The sequence below is a fragment of the Cyprinodon variegatus genome, unplaced genomic scaffold, assembly GCF_000732505.1.
Source record: "Cyprinodon variegatus isolate N-32 unplaced genomic scaffold, C_variegatus-1.0 Scaffold152, whole genome shotgun sequence".
NCBI classification, from domain to species: domain Eukaryota; kingdom Metazoa; phylum Chordata; class Actinopteri; order Cyprinodontiformes; family Cyprinodontidae; genus Cyprinodon; species Cyprinodon variegatus.
Window position 1 is genome coordinate 1,327,417 of NW_015150605.1, and position 23,383 is coordinate 1,350,799.

At 38.4% G+C, this 23,383-nt stretch overlaps 1 protein-coding gene across 2 annotated transcripts in view; it reads left to right on the forward strand.

Annotated features, from left to right (window-relative positions):
• Positions 1 to 18,763, forward strand: part of sdk1 (sidekick cell adhesion molecule 1) — a 381,738-nt gene extending 362,975 nt beyond the window's left edge. The window contains exons 36-45 of one of the 2 annotated variants that reach the window (XM_015377352.1): positions 1,271 to 1,386; positions 8,618 to 8,804; positions 8,893 to 9,030; positions 9,108 to 9,269; positions 9,423 to 9,548; positions 9,903 to 10,067; positions 12,531 to 12,668; positions 14,063 to 14,183; positions 14,260 to 14,374; positions 17,407 to 18,763. In XM_015377352.1, coding sequence (XP_015232838.1) covers positions 1,271 to 1,386; positions 8,618 to 8,804; positions 8,893 to 9,030; positions 9,108 to 9,269; positions 9,423 to 9,548; positions 9,903 to 10,067; positions 12,531 to 12,668; positions 14,063 to 14,183; positions 14,260 to 14,374; positions 17,407 to 17,712 — 1,574 coding nt within the window. In that variant the 3' untranslated portion in view covers positions 17,713 to 18,763. Of the gene's footprint in view, positions 1 to 1,270; positions 1,387 to 8,617; positions 8,805 to 8,892; positions 9,031 to 9,107; positions 9,270 to 9,422; positions 9,549 to 9,902; positions 10,068 to 12,530; positions 12,669 to 14,062; positions 14,184 to 14,259; positions 14,390 to 17,406 lie in introns of both variants that reach the window. The other variant, XM_015377351.1, reaches the window with a different exon arrangement.
• Positions 18,764 to 23,383: the final 4,620 nt, after the last annotated feature.

The window sequence follows — 23,383 nt, forward strand, 5'->3', positions numbered from 1 at the left end:
TTTTCCTACTAACTCGCTTAAATCAAGGGAAAAAGCTCTTATTTCAAAAGCTGCGCTAGATGGATTTAAATGTTTACAGTGTACAGTACATGAAGAGAAGGAGGAATGCAGCCAGTCACCAGCTATGGAGAGCGGTTGTCCCAGGTGGTGGCAGCAGTTCACCAGATGGTGATGAAGAAGATGTTGAAGCTTTTTAAGAAGCAAAGGATAGGCTTATATAGCATTAACGACTTATAATTTAACAATTTGGTGTTTCTTATATCTACATGGAAAATGTAGATATCTAATTCTTAGTCTGTTTTTGAACTTTTAGAAATGAGAAAAAAGACATAATGAAACTCAAGACTTTTTCCTCCCAAAAACTATTTTCTCCTTGAATTTTCACCCATGACGGATGCTCAGATCTAGCAGCAGCTTTAAAAATTTCATCAACAACCTTTCATGTAACTGTCTGATGTGTTTTCAAAGCTTCTGAGAAACCGTGCTGACTTTTGGTCAGAACGATTTTGGATTTTATACTGATTTTAGTTCTTTTTCATCTACCCACTGTGCTTTGTCCTCTCAGCCCCCACCTTCTGGCATTGACCCCCTCAAGTGAAATTACATTTTCAAGTATCGGCAGTGATTTCTAATAGGGGTGCATGCATGCATATCCATCTGAAATAAAACTCAAGGTCATGTACTTTATAGTTAGGGCGGTATGCCTTGTTCTCTGTCACTGGAAATTCGAACTAGGAGTGGAAAACACAGCCAGCTCTCTTTGATATTCACTTCTCAGTTCGAAAGATCCCATCCCACACACACAGGAGTTACTGCAAAACAGCTGTAAACTACAAACAAGAATGAAGGTAAACAGATTTGTACATTGTTTTTGAAATACTTCCACTCAGTGCATTTGAGCAGTGGTAAATTCATATAACCTGTGTGAAGCTCCGTCAACGTACTGTGCGTAAGTGTGTGCTTGCAGGGTTTTGTAGGCCACACATACCACAAAGCGAGAAGTAAAAGGTGAGGATAGAGGAGCATAGCAGGAGGGGGAGTCAGAAAAGCCTGGAGGGGAATGATGAAATCAGGTGATATGGACCTCTTCCAGCCTCAGGTGCACACAGTCGAGTGTTCATGCTTATATGCGCTACAGGGGAGTACCAAGGTCCTACCTGAGGCCCATTCTAATGGGAAGGGTGGAGCATATTTCACTTGCTTCCTTTTCTTTTAACATTCAACTGCTCCCATGCAGTAACCGAACGCTCTGTCGTCTCTCTGGCTGCAGCTCCGTCGGTGGCGCCTCAGTCTATCAAAGTGTCAGCCCTGTCTCCCTCTGGCCTGGAAGTGACCTGGGACATGCCGCCCCTCGAGACCCAGAATGGACTCATCCAAGGATACAAGGTGACTCACAGGAAAACAGGCACAAACACACAGGGAATGAATACAACAGGCTGACCAGGGGAACAGCAAAGTACAAATCAAACATACACTTATATAAGCCCTCAGTGCAAGTGTTCACATCAAGCTAAGTGAAGGAGGGTTAATGACGCTGTGTCTTTGAGTATCCTACAGACATGAGAGAAAAAAATTGGTTTTAACGATGAATCTGAGAACCCTTTAGTGGTTTTAGTATGATCTCTTTGCCCATCCTCAAGCTTTCACTCTTAGCACTTCAAATGCAAGGTTATCTGTCCGGCTTTAGAGAAATTGGTGTGTTTCAGAGAGAGAAATATTAAAGAAAGAAGTGAGTGTGATATTTTCACATTGAGGGGTACGAGTGATTCCCTTAGAACGCAGATCAGAGGAGAAGATCGAGGGTGTGTTTAAAATGCCTGAGATGGGCGGGTCTGAGGAGGGGGTTAGGAGATTAAGATGAGAGAAAGAGCAAAGAAAGAATAATAAATACATTTAGAGGTTCTGACTTATTTTAAGACCCCTGCTGTTTGATGAATAGCTCAGAAAAACACGTAAGAGAGGAACGGTGACAGGTTGACTAGTTCTAGTTGTTGTCAGTATGGGTTTGCTTTTGGATGTATTTTGTTCTGTTTTGTTGAATTCCTGTCCTGGTTGGGTCGATCTGGTTTTTTTAAGCTACTGTTTGATGTTCCTGCTCTTTGTTCACTCAGTGCTCTGCTTCACCATCTCACCTGCTCTCAGTCTCTGGTTAACAACCTGTTATTCATGTTTTATTTGCCTCCCTATGATAGAAGTTTTTTTTTTTTTTTTATTCATGTTTTATTTGCCTCCCTATGATAGAAGTTTTTTTTTTTTTTTTTGTCTGTCTTTGTGCCGTGCCAGATCCTCTTTGCTTCTCTTGTCTGTGTGGCATTTTTTTACAGTTCATGCCAAGTCAGCTTCTGCACATCTCGCCTTGGCAGTCAGCTTGTTTAGTTTTGTGCTTATCAAAGATTTAGTGGTCGGTACCACCTGCCAGCCTTCTTTCTGGCTCTGCAGCATTCAGACCCTAGCCTCTGAACCATAGATACTGATGATACAAAGCTGTGTTTGGTCTTCAGGCACCATTTACACATCTGTTATGGAAGGTAGCAAGTCGTTAAATGTGGGGTCTATCATTTGTACCAGAGGAGATCTGAAACCTAATCATGCAGCGCTGCATAACTTGTGTTATCTGCACCCATGTTTACCTCTGGTAGACATGTATCCGGAATAATCAAATAAATTTGTCTTTTAAGGCATTAGCATAGTCTCACACTGAAAAGTTTGCTACTTGGAGATTTTTTTTACCCTCTTTCCATCAATGTCTACCTAAGTTTTTGTATAGGTTAGGAAAGGTAACTAGATAAACAGTTATATCTCAGTTGTTGTCTTGTCTTTCCTATGTTACCAACTGGCCTAAAGAGGTTACCCCTGAAGACATGTTGTGGAATAAATACATTGACTGAGATACAGATGTTAACACCATGATCTATCTTATTATAATCTTAAGAACACTACTAGGATAAAAAGCTGAAACAGAACACAGAGCAGCTGATGCAAGCCTTTTTTTTCCAACAACGCCATGAAAATTGATCCTGTCACGCCGGGTCTTAAATCACTACATTGGCTCCATGTTTGTTAAGGAATAGATTAAAACAACAGCTGCTGGTTTATAAAGAACAAAATCATCTTGGACTAAAATACATTTCTGAGTTGATTGTCAGCTATGAACCATGTAGACCCTTCAGGTATTCTGAGACCTGCTCACTCACTGCTCCCTGGAACAGAGATGATTGAAGGTGAAGCAGTGTTTTAATTTCTGTATCCCTGAACTCTGGAACAAATTTCCTGAAAATTTGATTTGCAGAAGCTGTTGGTGTCCTTAAATCAGGACTGAACACATTTTTTTTATTTTTTTTATTGCAGCCTCTCATCAAAAAATAGAGTGCTTGTCTGTACAATGTGTGATATTTACATTTATCAACAGATTTTGTCTGTTTCCTTGTGAATATATGTGCAGGTGGATGCATATCAACATGTTTTGGCTCCTTTGTTGTTTTTAGTTTCACTCAGGGGTTTCAAATCATCTAATTTTAGATGATCTTATTTTATTATTATTAAAAGATAACCCTTGTAGGGCCAGTGGTTAGCGCGCACGACCCATGTATGGAGGCCTTAGTCCTCGATGTGGCCGACCCAGGTTCAAATCCAACCTGTGGTCCTTTGCCGCATGTCTCTCCACCTCTGTCTGACCCCCTTTTCTGTCAGTCGACTGTACAAAAAAAAAAACACCAATAGTGCCATAAAAACCTCAACCAAAAAAAGATAACCCTAGTATATACAAAACATTTTTAAAAATTGTTTTTTGTTTATCAAAATATCCAAAATTAACATACCTCCATTTGAAAATGCAATTACTCCCTTAGTTAGATCATGAATTTAATGTGATTAACTAGATTTTCTGGTTTCAGCAATTACACCCAAGGCCCATTACCTTCTAACCTGCATGTTCAACAAATTACTAAAATAGGACCTGTCAGATAGAAAGAAGCAGTATAAATGAGCCCAAAAAAGTAAGAAAATTGTGATAAGTGTGATAGTCAGGGGCTGCTGAAGATAATCAAGGACTTCTGTCTTGAACCTCTATAATGTGTGGCCATTAGTTACAAACCTAAGCTCAAGCCAATACAGGTTTTCCTGCAAGATTATAAATGGTTTGAGAAACGTAAGGTTTTGGAATAGCCTAGTCAAAGTATTGTCTTAATCTGATTAGATGTGGCTTAACATGTGATGCATACCGTTTTACTTAAAAACTCACCTGTGACTGAAATCCTCATCTATGATAGATATAGAGATGTTCTTTAATTATCCTGAAAATTCCAGCTTCAAAATCTGATCCATTATATAGCAGTAGGGAGAATTACAAAATGAGCTTAGCTTTTACTTTGCTGATCTCTCTAAGTGGGGACAAGAGATATCGCCTTGCTTTGTAGAAAAGAACATTTAAATTGAACTACCCTCTGTGTGCAGAAGGTAATATATTATGATCTTTAACTGATCGTATCAATGAGTTATTTTGCATCTCATTATAGTAACAACTCTTAGAAACACAGATACGGTGAAATGCTGCCCTCAAGTGCTGCTCGGAAGCTGCTACTTTAGGCTTTGGAAGCAGTATGTTTTTCAGTAATGCTACAATAAAACTGAGTCTTTTGTATAACTCCAGTTTCTTTAAACTTAATTTTTGTCAGAATGGTAAATATTACAAATTTCCTTCAACAAAAAAATGTTTTTGTTCCTTTTTTACACAAAGAAAATGTAAATTACTTCTCAGTATCCCAGCTTAATGTTACCGTTGATGTTTGCCTCTGAGGAAATTATGAGGGAAAACTGAGAATGCAGCCACAATAACTGCTGCATAATAATGTAAATATTAGCATAGTAGCAGAGTTTTGTACACCTCTATGAATCACTATCTTTAACAGAGAGCTGCCAGTAGATTAGTCTTTCAGTATCACCTTCTGAGTGCAGATTAGTCGATGAACCGTGCACCCCATGATTAGAAACGTGGGTAGTGGATTATTCAAGGCTTAAAAGAAGAAGAATAATCCATAGCTGGAGTTTGCAGGACTCTACTGCATTTCTATGAATGTTTTCTGAGCTAGTCAATACTCTTTCCTTATTTACATTTAAGTGTAAACAGTATACTTTCCTTTGCCAAATAAAAAGTGAAAAAGTTTAGATGCCACTCCTTGTTTCTAGGTTATAGCAGCATTATTTTCTACCCAGAAATATGGAATAGAAAAAGTTAGAGGAATGTGGGTTGTCTCAGTAAAAGTTTTTTTTTACTTCTGGATCATTTTAAATTGGACACTTGCTAATATGTCCTAGTCTGAAACAAAGTACAGTCAATGAAATTAATTAAAAGTATACGCTTGTAACACACTGTCAGTGTTACATCCACTTACCAAGACACTTCTGGACACTGCAATCTTGGTTGTTAAAAACAACAAATATTTTGTCCCAAAAAAGTGTCTGCAGATTGGTCTTAATTTGATTAATCTAAGTTCAATATGAAAAACTCACACGGAGAGAAAAGACAATTAGAAGAAATGTATTGATAAAATTATTTTAGTCTTTTGCCCTCAGACCTCGGCAGGAAACACAGCGCTGAATTTTGATTGATATGCTTGAACAGGAGTAAAGAACAGGGCTGTTTCCCCCCAGTGGAGATAGATAAAGTTGGTCAGTCTGTAGACTGCTGACGGTGTGCTTAAGCTGTATTGGAGAGATCCAGTGGACTGCATGAGCTGATATACTAGAGCTTCACTCAGGGACCTGGAAGATGGAAGTCCAGTTGGATAACACAGGTTGAGAGAACCTGTCCATGATGAACAAGCATGAAGCAACAGTGGAGAGGAAAAACTCCCCGTTGGGAAGAAACCTCTGGCAGAACCAGGCTCAACATGGCGGTCTCCTGCCAGACTGGTTTGAATGAGACGTGGTATGCAGTAAAAGTCAGAGAGGAATGAAACTCTGATGAGTTTTAGCTACGATGGTGGAGGAGGGACTGGAGGTGGAATGAAACGGGGTCATCTGAATGAAGTCAGACAGCACATCCACTGCCTGCGCACTAGATAGCAGACAAGTTGCGGATCGGAGGCCTTTCAAGATGAACTTTGGATGCTGATTGGCTCTCGTGGAGGCATGGCTCAAAGCTGATTGGCTGTGTCGTAGGTGGATGAAGGCAAGTAATCAGTTTATTCAGTTGAACTTCCGCAAGGCTCCATTTAACAAATCTACTTAAGTCTTCCAACAAAGATGAAACTGAACACATAGATCGAGTCTTCAGTAAAGTCACACCTTTACCTCCCTTACTGTTGATGATTTAATTCACTGCAGTTATCAAACCAAGGCATGTTTCCGGTGCTACTGTAATTTTTAACTATACTATCCAAGTATAATGGACTGAGGGTCTTCATGCAGGTAATACTTAGCTATATTGTCTATTGCCGCAGAAAGTTTGAACCTAACTGTCTTCTTTGCAAAAAATACAATTTTCTGGGTAAATTACCAACAATCTATGTTTTCAATAAACTCAAAGTGAAAAGGCACCTATGCCATTTAGTGAATGTTTTACCCATTTCCCACAGAGGGAAAAACCTGTTTAAACCCGTGAACAATCAGCGTTTAGTGGCAGTGGGAATAGCTTACCAAGTGATTTCTACCCAGGTCAAACGACTTGGTAAGCGACCCACATTAAAATTGCCTGGGCTCTGATCGGCATGCTGTGGGAAAACCAGAACCGGGTTTACCCGCTAAATGACGTGACACCAATGTATGGAAGTCAACACACTGCGCCAGCCACATCTGATATAACAAGCCGAAACAACATCCGTAAAACATGGAGCAGCGCTGGTGAGAGGGATTCAGACGGACAATAGAGCAAAACAATCAAGCACACTTATTACGCCCTGGCCCATGGTGTCACCAGACATGCAGCTGCAGGAGGCCACACACCTTCCCAGCGAGGGGTTGGACCCATGCCGATTGTTAGCGTGTCGACCCACGTTTAAAAAAAAACCCTACTTAATGCACTATTTTCAGTGGTTAAGAGGCTTTTGATTATCTATATCATCACATCAATCACATTCCCCATTATGTCTTGTTTCTCTGGTATCTTGGAGCTTTGTAGAGACAGTTTAGTTAGGAAACAAGGAAAAAAAACAATAATGTTTTGTAGTAGAAAGTCTCTGACTTGCATATGCATTGCCTAAATGTATGGCTTATGTTAAGGATCAAATTATTCTGTACCAGATATATATCAAACATTTTATTCGTCCAACTCCTTTACCAACCATACACCACCATCAGTGGCAGTCAGTCATTTTTTATTTCCTTTGCTGTTTTCATCATTTCCCTGCATATACTGTAACTACAAAATAGAGATATTCTAAATAATAATAATTCTAGACTTCAAAAGGGGGCATTTTTGTTGTGTCACTACCTCGCTTGACAGATTTATTGTTCCACACTTGTCTGTTATGTTGTAGGTCAAGAAATGTGTTGTATTAAAATATATATCCTGAAATTCAAGATTAAATGAGGATGTTTAAACAAAGTTAAAGGGGAAATTACATTGCATGATATAAGTTACAGGCTGTACATCCCCTAAAATTATTATTGATCTTTTCATATGGCAGACTATAATCATGTAACCTTTCTTCGACTTTCTGCTACAAGGATGGGCTATATTAACCCATGTGTCTTCATTACTAGCCACTGTCGTAATATTCATTCCTCATATTAAATATTATTGAGCCATTCTCCAGTGAGCATGTGCAACGAAGAGATGTAAAAATGTCTCCACTTCACTGTTGGCCTGGAAAAGCCTTATATTCTACTATAATTTATAAAGATTTCTTTACACTTATTGCAATAAAGGGAAAAGTTGTGCATATGTGAAATAGTAGATTGTTAAATATGACTAAATTATTTAAATGTTTTTTTCTTCTAGGTGTGTTTGTCAGATGATAAAATACAGTTTTTTCATCTAAAAGCAAAGGTGTACTTTAAGAATAATGATTTGATATTTTAAAAAAAGGTTGAACGACTATATCCAGTCATAGCATCTCAATAATTGAAGTTTGAATATTTATTTTGTAAAGAAACCAGCCTTTTTTTTTTCTACAGCCAAATTTAAGTGAAAATGAAATAAGATTTAAAAAAAAAAAGATGGATCCAAGCAATATTAAAATATATAAATACAGACACCACCATCTAAACAGCAGCGTGTTACCAGCCCTGGAGCAGTGTGGACTTTAAGATTTAGAGCCATGATGTTCAATAAAGTGGGGTTGTTTACAAATGGTTCTCCAAGGCTCGTCCTGTTGGTTTTGAGTTGTCTCCGTGTTTTAGAGAGAATGGGCAAATAATGAGAAATAACCTGACATCAATAAATTGAGCTAAATCCTAACCTCCATGAAGGGTTCCTTTGTTGTCATTATGCTATTCATTCACTCAGGTTCTCTTTTAAATCTCTAAGGCCTTCCCTAGGCAGCTGCTTATATCCTCAGGCTGAATTACACAAAGGTTTACTCTATGTTCGGTTATGACATTCAATGCTGCTGAATACGTACATAAAGATTTTTTTAGGCTCACAGAGTTCCTAAGGTTTTGCTTGCCTGTGTTCTAGGTTCATTACTGGGAAAGAGAAAACCAAAACCAGACTGAGAAGGTGAAGGTGATTTTTGTCCCAGATACTCAAGTTCACCTCACAAACCTGACCAGCTACACACCTTACATGGTCACATTGACTGCCTTTAACACTGCGGGGGATGGACCTCCCAGTGACCCCCGAGGGGCTCGAACGCTGCCATCTGGTAGGACGTTTTTGACAGCTTCCCTTGAAAAACGGGATGAGCAAGAAAAGCGGTTTTACTGATCTTCCTTCATTTGTTTGATCCACAGCTCCCAGCCAGCCGAGCTACCTGTCCTTCACTGAAGTGACGGGTGGGAGCGTCAACGTGTCTTGGGGAGCACCAGTCACTCCTAATGGCCAAGTGGAAGGCTATAGGGTTATCTATCAGCCCACCGCTCCTATTCAAGGTATGCACAAGAACATATACCGGACACTAGAGAAGTTGTTGGCTCTGACAGCGGGTTTTCTCTTCATTTTGCTGCAGGAGTGAACAAAGTGGTGACAGTGGATGTGAAAGGCAGCTGGCAGCGATGGCTAAAAGTTAGAGACCTGATCAAAGGAGCAACTTACATGTTTGGGGTTCAGGCTCTCACAGTCAGCTATGGACCACCTATACAGGCAAACATCACCGCTCAGCCTGTGACAGGTAGGCAGGGCAGACAAAATCACCTACTCAAAGGACAAATGCAGATGCAAAAAGTAAACAAATATATAGAAATAAAAATTGGATGCTGCAGTAAGTAGAGTTGTTAGTTGTAGATAATGTGAAAATCGTGTTAATGTGTCTCCAATACTTTAGGATCCCCTGGGTCACCCGTGGAAATGTCCATCACCAAGACGTCGTCTGCCCTCACCATCCACTGGTCAGAAGGGGATACTGGTGCAGCGCCCGTTTCTGGCTACGTCGTTGAGGCTCGTCCTTCAGGTGAGCTCTCTTCCAACTCACCTGACCTTGTTATTGTCTGCACTGAGACTTCTACATATTCTCACTAAACTGTCTCTAGATCCCGCTGTGCAAATCAAGTAAGCCACAATTTTCTAATAAAGATCAGTGGATGTGTAATTCAGGAAGGGAGATAGTTTCAGCACTCTGCGTGGAGCCACTCTAGACTGTTATTTAATTGTTCTACCACTAACATGAATTAGCCTCTTCATTAAAAGTGATAACAGTAATTACGGTCCTCACCACAATACTGTTAACATCTTAAATTTTTCATTCTTGCTCACATCTAACAACACTATCCATCTGTCTGTGATAATGAAACACGTATTCCTGCAGATGAGGGAGTTTGGGATTCCTTCATCCGACTCCTCCCTGCCGACAGCAGGTCTGTCTCCGTGCCGCTGGAGCGCCTGAGGTCGGGGGTCAGCTACGAGTTCAGAGTCATCGCTGTCAATCGCTATGGTTACGGACAGCCGAGCACACCCTCTGTGGCTCTTGCAGGTAAACACACACGGATGTGCAAACCACAGGAGATAATGCTGGGGCAGATTCTTGCTTGATCTGACAGTAGATGCAATCTGCTGGGTGAAGATGCTCGGATGATTGGCCGTTTTTCTGCCACCTGAATAAAGGAAACCTACAGCTGACATTACAGGACAAATGGAAGAAAACACTAAACTCAGAACTGATTTGTTTTTAACGTGCAGAATGCTAAACTGATTTCTTACTTATCAAGTCTTCTCCAAAGAATCTTAACATCAACCAGTTCACCTGCAACCCATTTTGTATGTTTACATTAAACACAGCAGCCCCCTTGAAAATAACACCAGTTAAAATTTTACCAATATAGACATGTTATACATCCTTAGAAATCTTAGATTTTTCTGTAGTACTTTGAGATCTTTTGATGGAAAGTGCAGTATAAATTAAATGTATTATTATTATTATTATTAGATTTTCCACAATTCATTTTTTGGACACCAACGCAAAATTAATAACAAAAAATAGCATGTTAAGTCAGAATTTTTAAAATAAAGCTTGGACTTCCTATCTTTGAAGTGATCCTGAGGCGGTATTACAAATCCAATCTTAGATTGTTTATATTCCATTTGTCTGTAAGAGTCGTACTAAAAACATTCCATGATGAGAAAATCGCCACATATATTCAGTTTTTTTACCATCAGAATGGTTCAATGCTTATAGCTAATGCTAACCATCTTGCTAATTACCATAGCTTCCACAAACGTTTCGGGTCAATGTCAGATATGTTTGTTTTCCTAACCTTCCAGCCTACAAAACAAAAGTTTTCCCACCAATTAGGTTTGAGATTTGATAACAGGACAGCCATCAGAGCGTCTTGAGCTCTCTCTCATGCTTCCTTTCATATTATTCCTCATAAAGTCCGGCTGCTATTGGTTAAGGCAACACACTGTGTTTGACTCTTCAGCCAAAAAATATTAGCATGGCTAATTTGAGTTGTGCAGCCCTGATATATTGCCTTGCGTAAACGGCACACAGACACATTAGTGACAGGATTATTGCACGATGTTAGATAATTAGATGGAAAGTTAGAAAAATGAACAAATATTTGCATCAAATATATTTTGTGGCAATCAAAATGTTTATCAAGTGTGATTTTTGGAGTAAAATTGTTGTGTGAATGCAATAACCATAATTTGGAATAATTTGGCACATTTGGAGAGGTTTGGAGATGCTGGTGACACCAGAAGTTAAAAGTCCCATAGCTCTGGATCTGTTATAGCTAGAAGACATTTTCTGTAGTTGTTGTTGACACATTGCAGAATAAATCTAAAACAATGACACATGCCTAGTTTCAAGCATGTCCCTGTTAATTCAATTCTGTTATTCAAAAAAGAACTATTATTTTCCAGAAGAAAGAAAACAACTATAAGTCATGTTTTAATTGTTGCATTTACGGCTGTGTTTTACTCACAGGATTTCCATTTATATTTTCAGAAACTAGAAGGTGTTAACTTTCAAATGATGTATCACACATGTAATGTGGGCTTACAGTTCCGTAGTTTTTTAATTTGCTTTTCTATTTGGGTATGCAAAATAGGCAAGGATTACTTTAAATTAGGTGTTTGTTAAGAGGTAACCTAAAAACATTTATATAGCACTTTCATTAAAATGAGGAACAGGCACTTTGAATTATCATCATTTTCAAATAATCCACTGTCTGTGATTTATTACATAAAGAAATTGCCCCTTACAGCTAATTAATCAGTGCTCTACCTGTAGAATACCCTAAATGAGTGTAAACAAAGAAGATTACTTTTCTTTTGAAAAGTCCTCCCAACAGATTTCTGCCAAACTTAATATTATTGTGAGTAAATGATATCCTAAGTCAATAATCTTTAAATGATTATTTCTTTTATAAATAAAAGAAAAGCTAATTAGCCTCTAAAGCTAATAACTGCTTGTGTTGCTTGGAGGCAACGCCTGCCATTTCATGATGTGTGGAAGAATTTTTTTCCGTCTTTTTTAGCAAAGGTGGCTATTTTTGACTTTGTTTCTCCCCTTTTGTAGAATTTCTAAATATAAAACCATTTGTTTGTTCAAATCTTTTGGCCCACCTAATGTTGTCAGTTAGCTGATCGAAAAGTTTAGTCTGTGAAATTTCCAGCTTTCTATAGAAAGCATGGTTGTCACAGAGAATTTCTTTGATTTACCTTAGAGAGCATTTCTTTTTCTCAGAGGGGTCAGGGTCAGCTTGAATAACTGTTTTGCCTTAATTAATGAAATCTGATCTTTTGAAAACTGCTTTTTAGTATTTAAACAGGTTATCTGGAAAAAAAAAACTTTTGATGATACAAAAAATTAAAGTAACACATCTATAAAAAGGCAAATCCTTTTTAATAACCATCTACATTACGTTGAATCAATAATAAGAAGTATTTATTTAGCTGTGATTAGACTGCTTATCAACCTCTATGCTTGCAGCGCTGTCGGAACGTCCCTTTTATGAAGAGTGGTGGTTCCTGCTGGTTATGGCTCTGGTCGGCCTCATCCTCATCCTGGTTCTGGTCTTTGCCCTGCTCCTGCATGGACACAGCAGCAAGTACAAGGCCTGCGGCACAGGTCTGTACTGTTGTCAGTTAGTACTTATGTCTTTCAGGAAGTCACGTGTGTTGCTGATGTTTGTCCATTTATTCTTATGCTTCAGACAAAATGGCACTTTTTATTTTCCAGCCTGAGTGACATCATTTATCTTCACCTAGGCGTGTTGGCCTTCTGGTGTGCTCCAACGCTTCAGAAAAGTCTGTTCTTATGACAAAAACAAGCTGAGACACATTTGGGACACCTGTACATGGACTTGTTTGTAAAGCTGCCTCCAGCCTCTTGTTCTGCTGGAAGGTGGAAACTTGTTCCCCCTAACTGTAATAAATCAGGACAGGTCCCCGTCCCCAGTGTCTGAGTGAATTTTTGTTTCTTTTCCCTTCATTTATTATTATAAATTCGTAATATTAGTTTTATATATAGAAATCTTGTTTTAGTTTTTATGTCTGAAGTACCAGATCTACTACTATTATTTAATTTTCATTCAGAGAAATGCTGCAATTAGAAAAGTATTATTTAATTCATTAACACAGTCAGATTGTCCAAAATGTTTCTATCTAAGGAAAAAACCAGCTGATTGCGAAGACTCATTGACCCCCTGCAATCCCTCACACCAAGCATGCATGTAGCGATAGTGGAGACGAAAACTCCCTTTTAACAGGCAGAAATCAGCTGCTTTGGATGTTATTATCCCAATAAATGGTCGTTATTAGTGGATATCGGTCCCATAAAATAGCTTGAGATTGTGCCAGTAGGCTCAGTAGGTCAATGTCACCATATAAATCCTAACCCTAAGGTAATTCTCTTTTTCCCCACAGACTTGATTAATCTATTTATGTGTTATTTCAACCTCATTTCAGTAGTCCTTCATGTTTTGAAAAAAAAAAATTAAACAAACCAAAAACCAAAGACTGAAAAATTGAATTTATTCAAAGTAAAGGTTTAAAATGCAGTTATAAAAAAAAAAAAAAGCGTTAGTGCAATGTAAATAAAGTACATAAAAACTTAAAGAAGGTAAAATGTAAGTAAGCTGTATATTGTCAGCCATAAAAAACCTATTAGAAGGTAGAGGAGGCACAATCTGAAGCTATTCTATGGGAATGATGACCGCTAATAACAGTTATTTAATGGTTGATCACATCCGAAATAAGTGCCGAAACTGAGTGTGCCAACTGAGGTTCAAGGTGATAAAAGCAGATAAAGACATGAATGAAATAAGTTATGTGGTTCTTTAAACATTTTTTTTTCTATTTTTATTTTCTTTTTGCAATTTGCTTTGTGTAAACCTGAGTCTGCCATTATATATGGTCCTAAATACGAATGAATAGGTTATTAAGAATTAGATTTATGATAAAAAGAAAAAGTGTCCTGCTTATGTGATAAGTATTTTCTTTTATTTTTTTCTAATCCTGCAGGGAAGCACATAACTCCTGGGGAGGAGTCGGTAACCCTCGACAACGGAGGTTTTACTTCTCTGGAATTAAACAGCAGAACGCTCAACACCAAGAACTCTTTTTTAAAAAAGAATGGGACACGGTGAGCTTTGCATCAGACACACAGAGCATTGAACCTCATAAGAAATCAGAGTCTTATTGTCCAAATTCATGTCCAGGTCTCCACCCAGGCCAAGTCCAGGTGTGCTGCACTATTCTGATGAGGATATCTGTAACAACTATAACGGAGCCGTGCTTACTGAAAGCACCATGCTTACAGAGAAACCCACTGAGGTCTCTGAATCAGAGGTATCTGTGTCCTCCTGTCTGTCTCTGCCATATGGCTTTACCTTCATCTCTTGTATCAGATTAAGTTCCTCCTGTTTCTGTCTGGTTGGTGTAATTCACAAGAACACAAGACTGAGAACAGACAAAGTCCCCGGATGTTGTTCTAGCCCCTCCCTCTTTACCGAGCAAGCATCAGAGTAGACTCGTCCGAGCTCGAGATTGAGAGCTGTCCAAGCATGCACTGCAGCAGCAGCAGCTTCCAGGGGAGCGCTTACAGAGCTCAGAGTATAAAGTTAAAAGTTCTTGTTGCTGTTGTTCCATTAAAGTACGTTTTAAGATCATTTGAGGAAAGAGAGCGTCACTATATGGCCCATTTATTGATTTAGTGCATTATTTTAAAAAGTTCCGATGTTGAGATGACTGTAGTAACCAGCGGACCTCCGAGGGAATCAGCAGCCGGGGCTAATGTTAAGCCAGGCTTACACTGTATGATTTTCTAGCCCTTTTCGGGCCAACTTTACACTCGGGCAAGAATTTTTTGATCGGGCTGACTTTCAACTTCCCAGTGCATTGTGTAGTATGCAGGGGGTAACCAGGGGCCATCAGCCTCTCATGATGACCTCCTGAGAAAATCAGGAGAAAATCAAATCAAATTCAGTCAGCCGTTGAGGGCTAATCGCTCAGTGGGCATGTGCAAACAAGGATTCTTCTTCTTCTCAAATGAAAACACAGAAGCATGGCAGGGGTGCAAGTCAAAGGCCATTCTTTTTGTAAAACTGATTGACCATAGTAGCCACGTTTGCTCAGCTATGTCTTTGTCCAAATGCGTCGTCACCATTACTTTTTAGGGATTTCACCACACATAATTGCACAAATTGCCAAGGCAGCGTGTTTCTCTCTAGTGTGCTTCATATTACTGTTCTACTCGTTTGGCTTCCAGATAGACAAGTCAGAGTAGCGCCGTCTCACTGCGAAGCTGAGTCTGACGTGGTTTTTAGACATGCCGTGTAAGCAGGTAGATCGCATCACAGTGATCGCATCATCGTGAGCTGTGAATTCACTGTAGAACGAATTAATAACAGGGGGTGAAATGCAGCTCCAGACTCACCAGACTAGCTTTGAATGTGGTGATGTCACGAGTACTGTTCTGTTCCAATTGATCCATATTTATTGTGGGTGCTCCCATTCTCCCCAAGTCCATACTTTCCTGTGTTCTTGTCAAGAATGTACTTGGCAAGAACATGAGTCCGAGCTCGCGTTCTTTTGAATTGAGAAACGGCCATGGTTATGTGTCTGTTTAAGGAAGATTAGTTGGCCAGTGCTGGATGCTGCCTGTTTCATCACAAGGTTTAATGATATGAAAAAACTTATGTCTGATCTTTTTATTTGCAGACTGTGTAACACTGTCCTGCAGTTTACTTGAATTATTTTTATACTGCTGCACAGAAAGGACTAAACAATTGTTAGGTTTAAGGTGAGGAAGGATCCCCCTAATTAATATGTTCCTTGACTGAGATCACATAGTTAAATTGAGATTTATATATAAAATATTCCAAGAGCTCTAAAATTAAAAGCATTTTCTTTTACTTCATCCATGCATCCATCCATCCATCCATCCAACATCCATCTATCCATAATTTAAAGCCCAACAATTACATTAAATATCTGCAACAAATTCACACTGAACCTTATTTTTTTACACTTCAAAAATTACAAAGAAAAACTGAGAATTCTGAAAATATTTTTTCATCAAAATTCTAAAAGTTTGACCTGAAAATGTTTTTGAATCCCAAAAAAACTCAGCTACTTTCACACCTCTGTAACACCTCACCAGCAACCTTGGTATATTTTTTTATATTAAAACTAAATAACATTAAAAAGTAGAAAAGGTGTCAGATATCGTTTTTGCTGTGAAATGAAATGAAAAGTTTATAACAGGTATTATCAAAGTTTTCATTTCATGTATCATGTCTGCAGTCAATCAAAAAAAAAAAGAAGCAAAGACTGATCAGGACTGATCAGACAGATGGAGACTTCAAAAGAAGTTAGAAATCAGTTAAACAGACTCTGACTTCTACAAAGCTTACGTCACTTTAGAGGAAGTAGAAGAAGGACCAGTTAATGTCAAGGAATATTTTAGAAAACATGAAAAGACGAGAATCCTCAGTTGGTATACATTAGTATAATGTGTATTGAAAGTGGAGGGAAAAGTAAAAAAAGCTTTTCAAAATGTTTTACTAAGAAAATATTTGCAAAAAACACTTTTAGACTCTGACAGGTTTCCCTGCTCTTTCTGAAGATACTCCATAATCCTCCCACCACCATGCTGTATAATGATAACAATGTGTTCAGAGTGTTAGTCTGGAGCTCTTTCCATTGTACCATCAACACCAGCTTCAAAGCTAGGATATTTCATCATTTCCATGTCCACAAATTCTGTCACATGACTTGATGGGTTCAGAACAAAGTTACATTGGGCTTCTTGGTTGTTTATCTAACTCAGATATTTACCATGGATGTTGTTTTAGGGTAGATTTTTTTTTTTTTTTATATTATAACAAATAATTTTTTTTTCTCTCGCTTCCAAATTAAGAACTACTGTGTTAGCTGGCATTCAGATTTCAATAAAATACTTTGAGGTTTTATGTTGTAATGTGACCAAAAAGTAGTTAAAAAAAAGACTCCATTCAAACTTCAACTGAACAAAGATGCTTGAAGTTTTCATGCTTATGGATTTTTGGGGAAAAGTTTTCGGTCCAATTGCCTTAGCTTTAATTAGCATATAGCGCCCCCCAGAGGCCAGCAGCTCAAACATGATAAATTTGTAGTTTAGAGGGGTTGTTTACTCTCACCTTTTTGCCATTTTGGGTTAGTGTAGCCAGTGATCATCTAGTATTAGCTGAGGAATGAGTCTTTAAGACACCTGCTATTGTTACAGGACTGCTAGAATCTAACCTTTCACTTTATTAGTTACCTATTAATTCATGTTCCAGTAACAATCCAGACATTTAAATGTATCCTGCTGTGTTTGTCTGCAGTTAACGGACAGCGACTATGAGGACGAACAGCCAAAGCATTCCTTTGTCAACCACTACATGAGTGACCCCACTTACTACAACTCCTGGAAGCGGCAGCCCAAAGGCCTCAAAGGGACGGGGAGTCCTTTCGCCTACGAGGAGTGCGCCACCGTTGACACGGAGCCCTACTACCAAACCGTGGTCACGCAACACAGCACAGGGGGAGCGTACACACCCACGGGACAGCCCGCGCACACACATGTCAACCCCAGCACCAACCCACCGGGGTCACGCACCCCTGTGACAGGATTCTCTTCGTTCGTTTGACTGTAGAGGGAAGCATTTGCACAAAGATACACAAACACACTCACACTAATAAGGAAGGCATGGGGGTGCTGCTGTGTGTTTGGACTGAAGGAACTGGGAACAACACAGCCCGTCACGCCCCAAAGACCTAAACCCACACGTCTTACTCGCCTTCCTCTCTGCTCATTAAGACCCTGTGTTCAATGTGTGCTCTTCTTCTAAGTGTGCTTAAGCGCACGGTTACAGTCCTCATGTTCCACAAATTCTCACCAGCTTTTTCCACAAGATGCTCCTGCTCACTCCAAAGACTCTCCATGGAGAGCCATGGTGACTGCACCTATCGGTTGAGCTGATTAATGTCTTTCTAAGACCTCCCTAGAGCTGGAATATGCTGGAACTTCTGCACAAAAACTTCTCATCTGTTTTTCTTTATCATCACTTAAGTGCACAAGTTCCCACTCATGCACTCTCTGATGCACCAATTTGCATCTCCAGCAGAGAGACGAGAACTTAAAGGCTCACATAAGTGAGCTGCTTTTTTTTTTTTTGACGGACTGGTTCATGCACTCAAACGCAGCGCTGCCAGCTTTGTGAAATCACAGCTGAGAAGAAAGGAGAAAAATGTTTGATAATCACAGCTTTTTGAATTCGAAAAGGACAGAGTGAGCATGATCAGGTGTTTTGAGCACTTAACTGTGTTGTCAGAGTGTTGAGCAGTCTCTGAGAGTGATGTGTTATGTTTGAGTTGAAATACAGTACTTTGGAATACTTTTTTTCCCCCTCCATTTTGCCACATTATAACCACAAACTGCAGTTTGTTTGGTTGTGATTCTATATGATACACCACCACAAAATAGTGCTTAATTGAAAAGGGTAAGAAAAAGAAAAAAATGGTTTGCAAACCAATTTATAGAAAATCTGAAAAGTGTGCTGTGTGTTTGTATTCAGTCCTAGGTCAGCACTTATTAGTACCACAGTTTGCTGCATATACAGCTGTACAACATGGTTCAGTTCTATTTCAGATTTGCAAATCATTCGATTGAAATTTTATTTTTTTGCCGAATAGCTGAAACTCACTAAGGTTGGATGGCGATTAGTTGTGCACATCTTTTTTTAGTCTTAGCAGAGATTCTCAATGAAATTTCGCTTTGGACTTGGACCAGTCTCCCATCTTTGCAGCCTTCAGCCTTTTTAGCTATCCCCGTGGAAGAAAATAATCCATGCAGCATAATCCTGCCAGTCTTCTGAGATCTTTAAAGTTTTGAAATATAGTTTTATAACCAAACACCTCCTCTCTCATCTTCCTGCTGTGTTCTTGAGTTCTCCTTGTGCTAATTATTCACTCATTTCTAACGAAGAGAGGGGAATTACTCACGTCTCTATTGACCAATCAAGTAACTCCTGCTTCTAAAAGTATAACTGCATTTTATGAGGTATCAAATTAGTTTCCTCATTTTAAAACAACACACCAGAACTTTCAGATTTTTAAAAAATACAATTAATTTTTTTTTTTCCTTGCACTACTTTTTGATGGTCTGCAACCTAAAGTCCCAATAAAACACTTTGTAGTTTGTGGTTGTAATTTCACTAATGATGAAAAAAGGTGTACGAATACCTTCAAAATGTACTGTAGATAGAAAACGTGTTGTTTTTTTTTTTACTTTGTAGCCTACTGCCCGTTCTCCTTTTACTGCAGCTTCCTAAGCCATAATGCTTGCACTGAGCCGAAACCCAAACATTTCATCTTTATTCTGTCCAAGTGTTTGTTTTTCCAAAGCTTGAGTGTAGCACGTGTGCCTACAGGCACACGTGTGAAACGGCTCTGTGCTCACAATAGAAGCCCTCTCTCTTATGTCCGTGAAGTTCACTGCTCAGCAATGTGTGCCATAGTGTGTGTATGTGTGTGCGCATGGGGGTTTGTGTTTTTAAAAATGGATTTTGTACATTTAGACCCTTTTTACTTCAGTGTCGTATGTAGTTCTGACATTTATTTTTTTCAGTTCAGGAGGAAAATGAACACAGCAGAAGGTGTAAACGGCTGAAGGAGAGAAAGCAGGTCTGCTTTCACTGGAGGAAAAAAAATCTATAAACATAAACAAACAATAGAGAGATGTTTAAGAGGAGTATTCTCTGGATTTAGAATCGTGAAGCTCCCACAATTTTAGCCGGGCTTTAACTTTCAGGTACAAGGCAGCGGATGAACTCTTCTATTCTCCACATGTAAACAGAACCCATCTGTAAGTTTTTGCTTATATTTTATTTCAAGGTTCTCTGGCTGAACAGCAGCGTTCCTAACTTTGCCATGTTTATGAATAAATGGTTATTGTATAACAACGTGTTAGTGTGTGTTTTTCACAGTTCAGGCAGAATTACAGATGGTCAGAGCAGCAGCTGAACCATTAAAAAATCATATTATACATTAAATGGATGAAACATGTATTAACCATTATAGTAGAGTTTACTTTCCATTCTGAAAGTTAAAAATGTACTTAAATTACCTAAGAGTAGCAAACACTATTAGCACAACAAAATAATTAAAAACACTAAAAGCAAATTCTGTAAGTATACTTTGATCATATTTTGATCTTTAGCTGGACTCACGCTGCATACTGAGGAGGTAATTCACCCATTTAATTCAGGTGTGGAGAAGTGGACACACACATCAAATAGCTGGAGGACACTAGACCTCGAAGACTGAAGACTTCTGGTCTATAACATGCCACTTTCATATTAAAAGGTAAAGTAGAAGTTGTTCTTTTTCCTGCTTGATCTTCAAAATAATTGGTCCTCCTAATTGTCAATCATTCTGGTGATATATTTACATAAGGCCGTCCTATGTGCTCGTCTCCCTATTCACTTACTGGTGGTGAGTCTGACATAGTGGAAAATTTCAAATCTTCTTTTGGAAAGTAATGTATGAGCGATGCAAGCAGCAATTTTTAAACAGAGTTTTGCACAAGGAGAAATGGCCCTGTGCCACTCTCCCACGTGTTTAATAGGTGTTCCCTCTCTGGAGCGGATACAGGGTTGTGCACGTGCATTTTTTTTTAAGTGGAGAGGGCGGTTCTTTTCAAACATTTGTGAATATTCTCCACTATACATTTAAAGGTAAGTTCAAAGCAGTACTGCATAGGTGTACGCCTGCTTTTATTACTGGCACAGCAGTTAAATTAAAAGGAAGATTCCAGATTTATTGGTATAATTAGATAATCCAGAGGGACTGAAAGGTGGGGCTAAATTATTGAAACCTCTGACATTGTCTTTTTTTTTCTCTCTCTCCATCTTTGCATTTAAATTAAGTGTCATCTTCCTTTAATGAGCTCTTAACACCGTCTTTGTCTTCAAGTCTTGCAAGACTTTTAAATTATAAAGAATGATTGTTAATCAATCCTTCCACCCAAGCAAAACATTTAATCTGTTTTTGTCCATTTCATTCCCGGACTGACATTCCAAACAAATTCATCCCCTAAGGAAATGGCTTATATTAAGGAAGACTCCCACAACTCCAAGCATCACTTTAGGCAATTTCTTTCCATTATAAAATATGTACAATGTAGAAGCAATTTGAAGTTGTGTCTGCTTTGGAGATGTTCCAAAATGAAACACTTTCCTGGTCTGAAGATAAATAATTTATGAGTCCAGAACGACAGTGCAAACATTTGTAGTGTCCTGTATTTCCCAGGCAAAAATATGTTTATTTAAGGCTCCATTTGCTCAACCTATTGTATTATTTCCTGGTTTTAAGGAAGATTAAGCTTACCTCTATAATAATACAGAGATTTACTAAATTAGTCCTTAAGGGCCGACGTAAGTTAGTCAGTAAAACTTTCAAAACAAATATCACAAAATAAATACAAGAAAACTAAATTTAAGCAACAGGATATTTCAAACTGTACATTTTTAGCTAGGTTTTAAAAGAAGCCACTAAGTCCTCTGATTAGAGGGAAGGAGGTAGTTCCTTGGTCTTGGGGCCACAGAAGAAAAGGCTCTGTTTCTTTTATTTTTTAATTTTGTATGGAGGACAAATCTGCAGGTCTTAATCACAGGACCAGGTCCTGCTGGAGGTGTAGGGAGGTAAAGATCCAGCAATGTAATAGTTGTATGTCCATGCAACACTCACCAAGACAAGATCAACATCTGGAAAGATCCTTGATGCTGAACCAGAAGTCAATAAAGTTGCAGTAAGAGTGGATTTACATGACATAACTTATAAGATCTGGTCAGGAGTCTAGCAGCAGCATAAAGTACAAATGGCAACCGATGAGGCAAGTTTTAGTTAAACATCTATATTATAAAGAAATCAAGCCGATATGAAACAAAACTATGCATTAACATTTCTGGATGAGATACAACAGTACAAGGTTTGTTTAACATTATTTCACAGATGATGAAAATAGCAACAAATCAGAGATTATAAATCATATTCTAGGGTAAAACCTGAGGTTATTCTGATGGTTCTTACCAATTATTTGTTTTGTCTACATTTTTTTTGGAGTGTTTTTTGTTGTTTATTTATTGATGCAGAGATGATTATCTCAGTTTTATCCTTGTTTAGTTGGAAAAAAAACCTTCAGACATCAGACTTTTACTTGAATCCAAAATGTTTAAGAAAATATGAAGTTTTGAAACTTCATTTTGTGGAAAATTTTTATACAAAGGGATATTATCAGCGTAGCAATGATTTAAAATATCCTTAAAAAGATGACAACTACGGACCAAGCGGAAGCAGAAATGGACCCAGGACAGAGCCCTGCAGAGTGGTAAACTAATGTTAACCCTGTTTGTATTTGTAACGATTTTCAATGAGAGCCTGAACCAGGGTGTTGGCCTCTGGATTGTGTTTCTCCTGGTATTTAAACCACTTTTTTATTTGTCTAATTTTAGAACCACAGGAATTAATAACTGGAAAGACACAAAAAGGAAAAGCAAACATGATTAATGGTGAAGAAGGAACCAGGACAAAGAGATAAAACACTGGTAACACAAGGGGAACCCAGGGATCAACTAAACAAAAACTAAACTGAACATGACTAAATACCTGAGTACCAAGGAATATGAGGCAAAAAGACTAACGGCTATGATGCAATCTTCCATCACAGAGACACACACAGCAACCACACACCAATACTTATTTGCAAATCAGAGAAACAACACAACCAAACAGTCATTTTCTTTGACTATAGGAGGAAGCTGGATAAAGAATAAAACCACAATATGAAAGTAAATTTGAAAGCAAATTGAAAGCAAAGAGGTGATTTAAAAGTTGTAACTGACTGTAAATAAAATGTTTGTTGTGCAACTAGAGCAAAGTCTTTCTTTTATCAAGTCTTTTGGATTTCCTTTGGCATATTGAAGAGAAATACGCATCTCCTCCACACAGCAGACCAAAACTGGTAAGGTAATTTTTGAACATGAAAAGCAGGTTGTGAGCAAATTAAGATGGAGTAATGATCATCTAATTTGCTTTGTCTTGCCATGCATTGAACTATTTTTTGTTTTGTGTTTGAAATGTTTATTCAGTTGGTTTGTTATAAGTAGATTTCTGTTTTATCTGGATAAAACTTGATCTTCCTGATTTGTGTTCTTTTTACCTTTCCATTTCTTACCATCTCTACTTTCCTAGTTTCCTGTTGGTTATCATATCTTATATCTAGTTGTGATCTTTTTGTTTACTGTTAAATTCTGGACTGCG